Here is a 12,758-nt window from a genome sequence, read left to right on the forward strand (position 1 = left end):
TGAACCAAAATTGAAATAAAATTTAGATCGTTTTTTCCATCGAAAATGAGGGAGTTTAGAAAAATATATTTATGACAATAGTGCTATAATAAATGAAGTTTTTTGTTTTCGAAATTAACACTGAATTTATATATTGACATAGCACTAAACAAACACCACTGACGATACATATAAAAAACCCCTTTTCCCGTCTATTGAAAATTTTGAACAATTTCAACTGTTGTTGGCAATCTTGCATTCATTTGACATTGTTTTTGGCGACAATTCTTAATATTCGGAATTTTCCCGTATTTCGATCCTGAGAGGAATTTTTGAAATTTTTTAATTTTTCCTTACTTTATATCTCAAAAACACTTTTCACAACAAATTTCATGTTTCTAGGGTTGGTAGAAGTGCGCAGGATTTTGGATGATCGGTCAGTCAGTCAGTGTCAAAATAACGAAATTTTCAGTTCAAATTTCTCATGAACTACAATAATGGAAATGTGAAATTCAGAAATTCAATTAATTTTGTAGAAAGCTCTATACACACCAAGTTTCAGATACCTGAACATTTCTAGTATGGAGATATAAGGTCTCAAAAGTATCTCAAGTTGCTTCTAGAGAAGGATGTTAGTCTTGCTTGTTTTACTCCACTTAGCGGGGCACTGCCGTGCCCCCCCCCCCCAGATTGAAAGTAAATTTTCGGTACTATAAAATGCTGTGATTGGGATCATGGGAAAAAAATTTCACATAAGTGAAGGTTCGGAATCCATATCAAAATGAAGATCGATCTGAAGTTGGCTTCTCGGTTAATAAGGAGGAAAAAATGGTGGAGGAGAGAGAGAGAGAATATATATAGAGGAATGGATGATGATACGAACTTTCAAACTAATAACGGGATAGAATGTGTTTAAAAAGGAGCGTATAAGAGAGTGCACGAAATAGCGCTATGAGCGATTTGAAATTGTCGGTGTTGCTGCGACAGTAAGTCAGTAGTAATTATTAGACAGTACGAGCATATCACTTCTAAGAATTGGAACTAATGCTGCTTTGTTCACAGGCCCACAAAAGTGCTCATCTATGCCCGCAAACGGTTAATGGAGGCCCGAGAACGAAAGTGGCTGTCCTGGTATGCAATCAAAAATTGAGGCCTGAGAAAGAATGACTGTGCTGAGTAGAATGAGAGTTGTGAGAGAGTAAGGTTTTATTGGGGCTCGGCTTCTCTCTCTCTCCTAATTTTTAAGTTGTGTCCTTCTGGTTCCCGTGGGGCTCGGTTTCTTGTGAAATTTAAGCAAACGTTCTCCCCAATTTCCAAATTCTATTTTTTTTTTCATTAGTTTTCGTGGGTCTCGGTTTCTTGTCGAATGTATGCGAACGTTGTCGAACTTTTTTACAGTAGTTGTCGGCCCCGGTGCAAGTTCAATTTTTGGCACACGCCGCCGTATTGGGAATTCCAAGTTGGTCCAATGCGTCTGTTTCGACCTCAATTGCACCATCCATTTCATCAGCAACGAAATCCACAGCCGTACTTGATCCAGCCACGTCAGATGCCACCATAGTTGTCCGAACGCGCTTGCGTTGTCTATATTCGCGGCAATACTGAGCGTTTGTTTTAGGAAGGTTCAGGCCGGCGTTTTTGGTGTTATTCTCTTTGTCCTACGCATTCGTGCCCAATTTTTCTTATTTTGGTTGTACTTTGCACTCATATGTCGCGACATTTTGAAAAAATCAGGAAATGTTCGCACTTTTTTAAATTTACTGCCTTGTGGCTTTTCAAGTATTTAAGAACTCAATTTTATTATAACTTTGATATAAGTCCGGTCTCCTGAAAACTCCACAAAATACTATAGACGCAATTGGAACTATGCTACAACGTGAGCTTAAGATTGTCCTGTCTCCTTTCTACCCCCAACGATTCTCTACATTATATAATCATTAAAACTAGGGCTGGTCCGATTAATTGATCAATCGAGTCGGTTAATCGATCAATTGTTAATCGCAGTTAGAAATTTTAGTCGAGTTAATCGGCTCCAACAATCCAATTAAAACTCGATTAAAATTTGCGTAAAAAGTTTGTAATTTAACTTGATTTTTTTCGCGAAACCGATAATGTTTTAAATTATGTACCCATATATAACATTTTGGATAAGCAACCAGATTTAAAAATGTTTGGATCAATATTTTGATCAAATTTTTCGGCATGAGAAAATACAAGTCGATTTAATGAAAACTGATTATTCCAGTTTCGAATTGAGTTTGCTGGGAATTGCATCAGCTCCTCTCCTCACAAGAACCATTTGGGAGAAGTTTCTAGGATTAAAAGCCAGGGCCATATATCGTGGGCTTCCGGGTAAATAGATTTTTCTGAGGATCCCTATCTGACTAGAAATGCCCGCCTACCAATTCACGTGCTTAATCTAAAAAATCTACCCCAGATCTCATTATCATGATTCCCCTCTGCACTTGATTCTTTATTCTTTCGTCTTATCGGCGACAGTATGATCGAAAGTAGTTTCGAAATCAGTGACACCTAAAATAACAAATTTTTTTAAAATCGTCAATATCTAAGGGAAGAAATTCGAGGATTTGACAAATATATTCAGCAATTGCTTTAAAGCGGCAGCCTCAATTTTTTAATCTATTCCATATTGTTTACATCTAGCGCATAGGTGCGTGTGAGAGAGAAAAATTAATAAAATATATTTTTCTTCATAGCATCAATTTAATATTTTTAGTTACGAAAAATATTCGATTAAAAGTCAATGAATCAAAATGTTTTATCGATTAATCAGTCGATTTATTCGATAAAACATTTTGATTAACCAGTTAAAAACTTTAATCAATTCCCATCCCTAATTAAAACGTTGGTGGTTATTCACATATTCTACAGCACTGCTTACGGAATGTAACTAAGTTTTACAACACACTTTTTGATTATCGCAGATGTGTATGATCAAACTAACAAGAACGATTGCTTTTTAAACCTACCAGGTGTTGAATCCTACACTGATGAAACCTACTTTCTAACACTACCTCTGAAAGTAATTTTACGGTTAATGTTTGGAACCAACGCTATCGCATTATTAGATCACATATTTTTTAGTTTTCATTCAGTAATTTTTTAAGAAGTTGGAAAAAAATGTGATTATATATATATGAATATATTTTAATTTTTTTCTCTGTCGGTGTAGTTGGATCGTGGACGACAAATTTGTGATTATAAAATTTTATAATCATTTGTTTGTAGCAACTGCATTTAGGAGTTACTAACCTTCACTACATAAGATTATTTCTTGAAAAATGAGAGATAGAAAAGACGACAAATGAAAAAAAAACCACTAAAAACATGAATTATTATTTTGAATTACATAAAACCTAATAATACATTAATTGATGTAACGTTCGATTTACGTAATAAGTAATTAAGGGGTGTCACGACCCCCTGAAGTCGATTTTTCAAAAATGACGGAATTTTTTTCATTCGATGCAAGAAATTTCTCATCAATCGGTTGATTTGTTCTTTCAAAATAAAATAAAAGTAATGAATTTAGTGTAAATGTATGCAAGAAAAAGTACTTTTTAAACGCGAATTTTTCTCAGATTGCAGTTTTTAAGCTCATCCGTAAGGTTAAAAAAAAGTTACTGCACCAAAAATCCTGAAATTTTGCAGAAATGTTTGTCCAATATGTGTTAGTAAAATGATCCCCGAACTTGGATATCTGACCATTCGTTAAAATTTTATGAATTTTTAAGGTTTGAAAAATATGTTAATTTCAAAAATATGAATGCAACATTTTTTGAAACAACTTCCAGTTGGGAAAATGTAATCAGAAGTTCATTTTACTAACACGTGTCGAATAAACATTTTTTGCAAAATTTCAGAATTTGTGATGCAACAGCTTTTCGTTAATTTTACTTATGAGCTCAAAAATTGCAATCTGAGAAAATCATGTTCAAAGTATTTTTTCTTGTAATTCACTGTAATTCATTACTTCCTTTTGCATTTTATTTGCAATTGAATGAAATATTTTTTTTTTAAAGTTATTTTTGAAAAAACAACTTCAGGGATCGTGACGTCCCTGAACTGGATATTTCACTCACAGTAATCGGAATGCGAATCATTTCCTTGTTGCTTTCCTTTATACACGAGATGCACACCTCCTCTGTTGGTGTTACCGTGATTATTATGATTATTCTTGTTGATTGTTCGAGATAAATTCTGTGGATCTTGGTTTTCTGATTGCTTAGACATGTTTCTGGTGATTTCATATTGTTCATCTTCATCTAGAAACATCTCATCATCGACAAACCCATCTTCTGGAAGTAATATTGCGGTTGGTACGGGTTTCACAATGAGTTCGTCCCCAATAGTTCCTTCCTATAGTAAACAAAAGAAATGTTCTTAAATCAATAACAAAAGTATTTCCATGACCATCTCATTTGATGACCATCTCATTTGGCAACAATATTGCTTAAGCGGTATCACAACCCTTGAAGTCGAATTTTCAAAAAAATATTTCATTCAATTGCAAATGAAATACTAAAAATGTCGTGTCAATTGGTTAATTTGTTCTTCCATAATAAAAGAAAAAAAAATAATGAATTACAGTGTAAACGTATACAATAAAAAAACACTTTGAACGGGGTTTTCTAAGATTGCAGTTTTTGAGCTTATCCGTAAGATTAAAAAAAACTACTGCAAAAAAAATGCTGAAATTTTTTACAGAAATGTTTATTCGACATGTGTTAGTAAATAGACCTCGGATTTAGCGATTGACTAATGGGAAGTGTTTTTAAAAAAAATGTTGAATTTAGATTTTTGAAATTTGTATATTTTTTAAACTATCCAAGTTCGAAGTCTCACTAACACGTGTCAAATAAGAATTTCTGCAAAATTTCAGAATTTTTGATGCAGTAGTTTTTATTTTTATTTTCCGGATGAACTCAAAATCTGTAATCTGAGAAAATCGCGTTCAAAGTGTTTTTCCGTGTGTAAATTTACACACTATAATTCCTTATATACTTCTTTCTTTTATTTTGAAAGAACGAATTGACCGATTGACACGAAATTTCTAGTGGCCTATTTTATTTGCAATTGAAAGAAATATTTTTTTGAAGTCATTTTTGAAAATTCAACTTCAACGATCGTAACATCCCTTAAAAAAAACTAATAGATAATTTCTTTCACGCAAAAAGTGAAATTGGAATTAAAAGCTGATTATTTTATGCAAAAGGGAATCAATGACATCAAACAGCAGATTTCGTTGACCGTTGCGACAATATTTGTTTCATCACTCTGACTGCGTGACAGCCAATAACACCAGGTGGAGACAAAATATTCCATATAACTTTGTTAAAGCAGCAATTTTCACTGAAAAAAAAACAACTAATTTTCAACGCTTTCAACTTAAAGCCACAAAAAATAAAAATAAATAAATAAATAATAATTAGCCTGTAACTGTCACTTGTGACAGAGTTCCATGTCGTCATGAATTAGCGTGAATTCTTTGTAGAGTGATCCCTTAATTATGGGTTTACGCATGGTCAACTTTCGTGCGTTTCTGATTTACTCGCTTGTGACCAGAAAACGTTGCTTGCTGGAGCATGCTGTTCCTCCAGTGCATAGATAATGATTTGTAAACTTCGTTAACACGTGAATGTTAATAAACGAGGATAATACATGTAAAATGTATCATAAGAGGAAGTCAATCGCAGACAATGCCATGCTACCCTTTCACTTACATTCTTTCGTTCATGACAACCAGATATTCTACAGGGTGGTCATAAAATGACTTTGCTGATATGCGCGTCCGAAGTGGCTGCAAAAATCAACGAATGCGAATGATATTCAAGATATAAGTATTTCTCAGTATGCGCTAGCGAATGTCAACGAAAAACAAATACCTAGCTTTCGTGGTTACGGTCACAGCAACAAAATTTCACAAAAATTCAAATAGCAACACTCACTTTTATGCATTGCAAAGTGATCGGCTCTGTAAAAAACCATGCGTTGGAATGATACCTGTTACATGATAAATGCCGGAATTAGACGCAAAGAAAGATACGTGTGGAAAAACCAATGCAGATCATTCACATTATATATTGCCGCAGGAAGTTCCTCACCCCGTGGGTTTAGCCAACACCTTCTATAGCAGAAAGCCTCCACGCGAAACTTTGACGTCACTGAAGTTGTCCATTTCACTTGTAGCCATTGGATATAGCAGTCCGACGTATGCGAAATCTTTTTTGCAGTATCTTCAATGACTATAAGTGAAATGGACGACTTCAGTGACGTCACGAGCTTCGCACGGAGGCTTTCATTCCACAGAAGATGTTGGTTTAGCGTACTAACCCATTGGTGAGATCTTCTTTCTTTGTCTGCGTCCTATGCCGGCGTCCTATGGTGCTACAGGCACCGTTCCAACGCCATTCATGGGTTTTCACTGCGTCAATCACTTAGCATTGTAAAAAAAAAAAGTGTTGCTATTTGAATTTTTCGAAATTTTGTCGGTGTAACCACAACCGCAAGAGTTAGACATTTGTTTCCCTTTTCATTCTCGAGCGCATTCTCGGAAACACTCATATCTCAAATTTCATTCGCATTCATTGATTTTTGTGGCCGTTAAGGGCTCGTATATCGACAAAGTTATTTAATGGCCACTCTGTGTTTTTCTCGATGCCAAACTTAAAGAGTTTGTATTTCTTACTAATACTACTAATACTTCTGATAATACCACTAACCATTTGTATTTTACCGTCTGAATCTTTTCTTATTGTCACTGCCGCCATTTTTTCGAGATCTTGGTAAGTCACTCCAGTGTCATCATCGGGCTGCAAGAAAAAAAACAAAGCAAAAAAAACGTTAAACATCTCTTTTTGGTTTTAAAAAAATCTAATAATATCATACAAATTTGTATCATACGGAAGCACTTACTATCAAAATTTTTATCCTACGTACAAACAACGCAGAACAGGGATTTTTAATTCTTTGTATTTATTTGATTTTTTACGAAGAAGAAGAAAAAAACCAACCACCCAGTTTATATAAATATCAAATTTTTCACAAATTTTATTTTCGTTTAGTAAATATATATTCCATCATCCTCTCTCTCTCTCCATTGCAACTACAAGAACAAAATAGCTTTTTTCTTCTGTTCAGATAGCATACATAATACGTGTAGAATTTTATAATTGTTGATTACGACAAATTTATGCTGTTTAATGTAGTTTATGGAATATTTTTTTTACCGCCTTCACGAAACTAAAAACGTGCTCGGCGATTGCTGAAATCGGTCACGTAAATACGCGTCTGGTAATTGGTACCAAATAAAAAAAAAAAACCTTTTCTTAATTTACGAACAGATAACTACTTTCTTCATTTACATCTTCATTCTGTAGTGGTAATTAGCAATCCGATTTATATTCAGTGCAGCATACTCATAAACACTCTCGTTGTCTAAAGGCGAAAACTACATCATAGCATCTCGTGAGTTCTGCATCCACTGTCATCACAAGGTTAAAAGCGAGGATTTTCAATTAGTATTTTTCAAAGGATCATTTTTTATACAATATCGTTACGCGGCTGATCGAAAACAATTAATAAAATCATAAGTTTCATGGCTTGAATACTCCAGTGTAGAACTGCTTAATGGTGTTTTTTCAAAGATGACACGATTTCACTATATTCCTTTGTTTCAACGATTTATTTGAACAAAGTGTTCACGAGACGTCGCTCTGGAAAACCTCAAGGTCATCTTAATTAGAACAAGGCTCATCGGTCATCTACATTGCAGTTCTTAGCGGAAAAACCCAAACTAAATCCTGTAAGTCGAGTGGGTATTTCCAGATCTCAAAATCTCTAAATATTTTTACCTGAAAGAGTATTATTGTGGGAAACAACCATTTCAACGATTGGCAAAAGATACTAGAAAATTTCGAATGATTTTTCATTCGTCTTGTTGACGGTTTTAAAAAAGTGAAAATAAAACAATTAAACTATAACCTCTTGAGGCATTTCTCTGTATTGGATGCCATTGGTGGTACTTTCTGCCATGTACATCTTCATGGTTTTTAACCTCGCCTCGAACTCGGTATTCCTTCGCAGATGTAATGGCAGGTCCTTGCCGAAGGCTGACAAATGTACGTGTTTTATATCCGCGCTTTCGGTTTCTCTCTTCGATAGGAAACGTACCCGTACAATTTCATATTCAGGAACTATAAGGAAAAAATGATCAATATGAACGAAGCGGAAGAGTTCTTCTTCACACTTCCACATGAGCATGTTTATCGAAGAGAAAAAATGATTTATAATTAACTCTCTCTTCCAATTTAAAATTTCTAAAAAAAAAACAAAATATATATTTCTGCTTTTCTTTTCGCAGTATGAAATGCTAAATTCATATGGTATCCAAAAAACATTAGTCATGTCAATTTTCAGGGAAAACCACTTTGTCATTAGGGCAACAAAAGACAATTTGAGTGAAGTTAAAATAAAAATAATAAGAAGAATAAATGATAAACGTGAAAAAAAGCTTTCCAGGAAAGTCAAATAATTCTCTTGACAAATTTTCTTCCGTCTGTTGAACATCAGAATACTAGCTGTGTTGTACGAAGCACAGAAAAACACATACAAACATCGCCGAGTACCGAAATATGTCACACCTTATTCCACCCACCACTTAGCGCGAGGCTTGACCTTTCAATAGGCCAAGGTTGTCCAATATATTCCAATATGGCTTAAGAATTAGTCAGGGAACGCTCCGCGAAGAAAGGACCTGACGCAGAGAGGAAATAATAATAATAACTGTTGTGCATAAAAGCTTTCATTACGTGCTTCTACGAGAGATGGGTGTACCGTTAGAAATCTTATATGGGTGACCTTGGTAATCTCGCGGAAGTTTTATAAACTGTTCAGTCTTAACAGGAAGGGTTGGTATGAGTCAAGGATTTAAGTCACCTTTCGAGAAATTCGCATCTACGAAATGCTGCCGCTGTTTATCAATGCAGATTTTTAACGACAAATGCATCATTTTTCCCTTTTCTGCCATTCATCAGACTCCATTTTGAAAAACACTGTGGTTTCATTTTATTTTATTTACTCATTAAGTTTTTTTTTTTATATTTTGGTTTACTAGTGATGAATTCTCAGAATTACAACGAAAACCGCTCCGAGAAAAGGCAAAACAAAACCAGAAATCTTTTAGAAAAATAATATTCTTGATGAATTCCAACAAACTGACATCTGGCAGCTAAATGGGTACACCAAGGTCTGAGTTCGAGCACAGAAGCTTTGAAATATACGTTTTTGATGTAATTAACCTATTCAAAATAGAAAGTGACAATTGTAAAAGAGAATTTTTTAGTTTGAATTATTTAAGGTCGTTGATTATATGTGTGCAAATTGGTTATAATTTAAGTGACCTGATACAGACCGGTCTGGAAAAAGTTCCATTAAACATTTCCACGTGGCAATCAATACTCAAGTTAAAGGGATTATGGGGACGGGATTGGCACGAAGTATAAAATATTTCAAATGTTTCTCGCTTTAATGAAAAAAATGTATGCAAATTACAGAACAAGTAACCTTACTGAGAATTATGTCGAATATTTTATTTTAGATTCGTTTTTCGTTTTATATCTTGAGAGTTTTAAATGATAAATAACATTAAATTCATTCATTTCATTCTATTTGCTTTTTTATTTAATAAAAAGTAATTGTATTATATTATTTATATTTATTATTATATCGTAATTTTATTTATTTATTTATTATTATTTTATTTATTATTTTTTTATGATCGGGTTCTCCATGGTCGCCTTCACCCGTAAATCGGGCTTGAGTTGTAAAGAAAGACTTCAGTTTTTGAATATGTTTACATTGGAAGAACGCAGGTGTCGGAGGGGAGGATATGATCAAAGTGTTGAAAATTTCCAATGGGATGGATAAGATGGACCATGAATTATTAATACGCCACCAATCGACTGCTTTGACAAGGGCACACCGATATCGATTGTAATAGGGTTGATAATAAATGGAATAGCTTATTCCCGGGGGTATCAAATTCTAACACAATTGTGACACGTTTGAAAAGAAATACGATAAACACGTTGGGGTAAATCGAGAAACTATCCATAGACAACCATAATAGACAAGATAGACAACCATAAATATTATTTATTGGCATTGTATTTTATTTTATCATGTATATATAGTCTTTGGTTTTTGTGATTAAATTTTTAATTCAGATGCTGCATTTTGGAAGCATATGGCCTTCTATTTGTATTTAATCTGCGTATCAAATCCCATATGAAGTAAAATTCTCTCTAGATCACTCTTCAACGGGTTACATAAATTTTAACCACCCGGTATATATAAATCATCTATAAGATTATATATACATCACCTTTAAGAAATAATTACATATATGGCACTTAAGCTAAGGATACGAGAAATCGAAATACTAAATATTTAAATTACGCATAAAAATCCAGGCAATATTGTCTACATGATAATTTGTGAAATTTTCTGACGCAGTTTTTCATTGATACAGTATATACAGGATGTCTTGCAAGTCCTTACGCGGCCTTTATCTCATCAACGTTCGTCGTAGACACATGGTTACACTTTAAAAAATGCTCAAAATGTGTACAGAAATCACCCTGTATCAGTTTCCAGAGTGAAAATACAGTATGTGACAAAATAATAAATCATGGACACCATATCCTAAAAACCCAATTAGAAAAACGTTGCCCTGTCTCTTCTGAGGCCAACAAAAATTTCTAGTTATAAGTGCAATATTTTTCGAGATATTTTAATTCAAAAATCGAAGAAAAGTTGATAGAAAAGCATAAATGAGGAAAAGAAGCGTTGTGCGTTAGTTTTTATGCTGTTCTTTCCCAACTTTTCTTCGATTTTGAATTCGAATGTCTCAATATTGCACTTAGAAATGTGATTTTTTTTGTTGGCCTCAGAAGAGCAACTACTTTCTCATTAGGTTTTTAGGACATGGTGTCCATATAAAAATTTAGTTTTCTATTTTGTGACATTCTGTGTTTTCATTCTTAAAACTGGTGCAGGGTGATTGTTGAACACATTTTGAGAATTTTTTAAATTGGAACCATACCTCTACAATGAACGGTCGGTGAAATAAAAGCCGCGTTAGGACTTACAGGACACCCTGTATATTTTTTCTGGAATTTTTACATATAAATACAATGTATGTAGCACCATATATTGCAAATATTATTAATAACATTCAAGTTCTGAAACCAGAAATTACAGTTTACCTTGATCTGAGGGTGTATTAATCGATTTTATGACATCGACTGGCCCCTAATTCCACCTGTCGATAACTAGATATCCTGTTTGATCCCTGTTTTACGTTTCTTCTATCGGCTATCAAACCATAACAAACTCGGGCGAGTTCGAAAAGGAAGCTTTAAACAGCTACTGGATGATGAACTACTCGGACACAGCCCTCCCGTTTTATCTAATCGTAAATCACGAAATTAACCCTTCATGTATGACAGAGTTCATATCTTCAACAATGTTCATGATTTAACTTGTTAAAAATAGTGAAGACCTTCAACACTTATAATTTAGGGGTGAAATCTTTCTTTTCCTTCGTTGGTGTCAGAATGACGAATGGTAATAATATGTTATGTGTTGTTACAACTTTCCTTTCCGATTATTGCTCGGTTATTTGCATTTTGCCGCGAGTAAATAACAGATAAACGATCCTACGTAACATAATGGAGTATAAAGTTACAAAAAGTAAATAAATAAAATAGATTCACAGCTCTTTATATAAGCACGTTCTCGTGGATGCAGCCAGGAAATTACTTATTACAATGCTATGGAAGGGTATTGATTTAAAAATACATCACGATTTCCGCTTAAAACGTGAAAACAATGTATTGTGAAAATTAACGATTATTTGGAATAAATGACATAAAATGAGTAATTATTCAGAGCTGCACTATATACAAGGTGGAGAAAAAGTCACTAGACTCAAAAATTCATAAAAATAGAACAAATTATCGTATGAGTATGCAATTTTTACTGAAATTCGTTCTGAATTCGGATTTTATTTGACAAAAAAGGCGTTTAAAATTCCGCCGATAGAACTTTTCCATAGGATTAACTAAGTAAATTCAGTTAATTTAGAGAGAAGTTGTTCCTACATAAAACTTCATTTTTATTGTTCTAGTTTATGTTTCAGGATTTTCAAGAGTTCTTGTAAGTTGAATTTTGTTAAGGCACTGCAGGTTAAATTATTCTACCTGAACGTGTAAATCAGCTGTTTCAACTTTACGACAGTTCCGTACAGAGATACTGGTTGAAATGCTATTCGAAGAATAAGATGGCAGAACTTTCGAAAACTTTTTTGTGTGTAAAATAAAATCCAAATTAATGACATTGATGTTCGTGTAAAGTGCGGACTCGTACTACTGTTTTCTCAATTTTTATTAAATCTGAAAAGTTTTATCGCCCCCCAGGAGGCGGTATTGCCCACTTTGAAAAACATTACAGTAGAATGATTTATCTTATTATTGTCAGTGTAGATCTTATCACTAAATACTGATATATCGCGAATACAAAAATAGCAAAAAGACTTTAAAGCTTAAAAACAAAAAAGACTTTTGCATGCATTTCTCTTACTACTCGTATTATTCAATGTATGAATTGTTCCATGTCTCACTTCTACATATGACTTGATTTGAATAAAAATTTGATTATGAGAAAAGGTAGAGTATTCTTGATTCCACTTCATTACT

General features: G+C 33.7%; 1 protein-coding gene across 3 annotated transcripts in view; it reads right to left on the reverse strand.

Annotated features, from left to right (window-relative positions):
• The window catches only part of LOC149065822 (A disintegrin and metalloproteinase with thrombospondin motifs like), a 48,270-nt gene that overhangs the window by 8,909 nt on the left and 26,603 nt on the right, over positions 1–12,758 (reverse strand). For all 3 annotated transcript variants that reach the window (XM_089253466.1, XM_089253467.1, XM_089253468.1), the window contains exons 4-6: positions 7,984–8,195; positions 6,723–6,812; positions 4,083–4,359 (exon numbers count right to left, since the gene is read on the reverse strand). In XM_089253466.1, the coding sequence (XP_089109592.1) occupies positions 4,083–4,359; positions 6,723–6,812; positions 7,984–8,195 (579 nt within the window). The remainder of the gene's footprint in view (positions 1–4,082; positions 4,360–6,722; positions 6,813–7,983; positions 8,196–12,758) is intronic.

Source organism: Pholcus phalangioides, unplaced genomic scaffold, assembly GCF_987345545.1.
Source record: "Pholcus phalangioides strain wild (caught in Gottingen) unplaced genomic scaffold, Ppha-v1.0 ptg000039l_1, whole genome shotgun sequence".
Lineage (NCBI taxonomy): Eukaryota > Metazoa > Arthropoda > Arachnida > Araneae > Pholcidae > Pholcus > Pholcus phalangioides.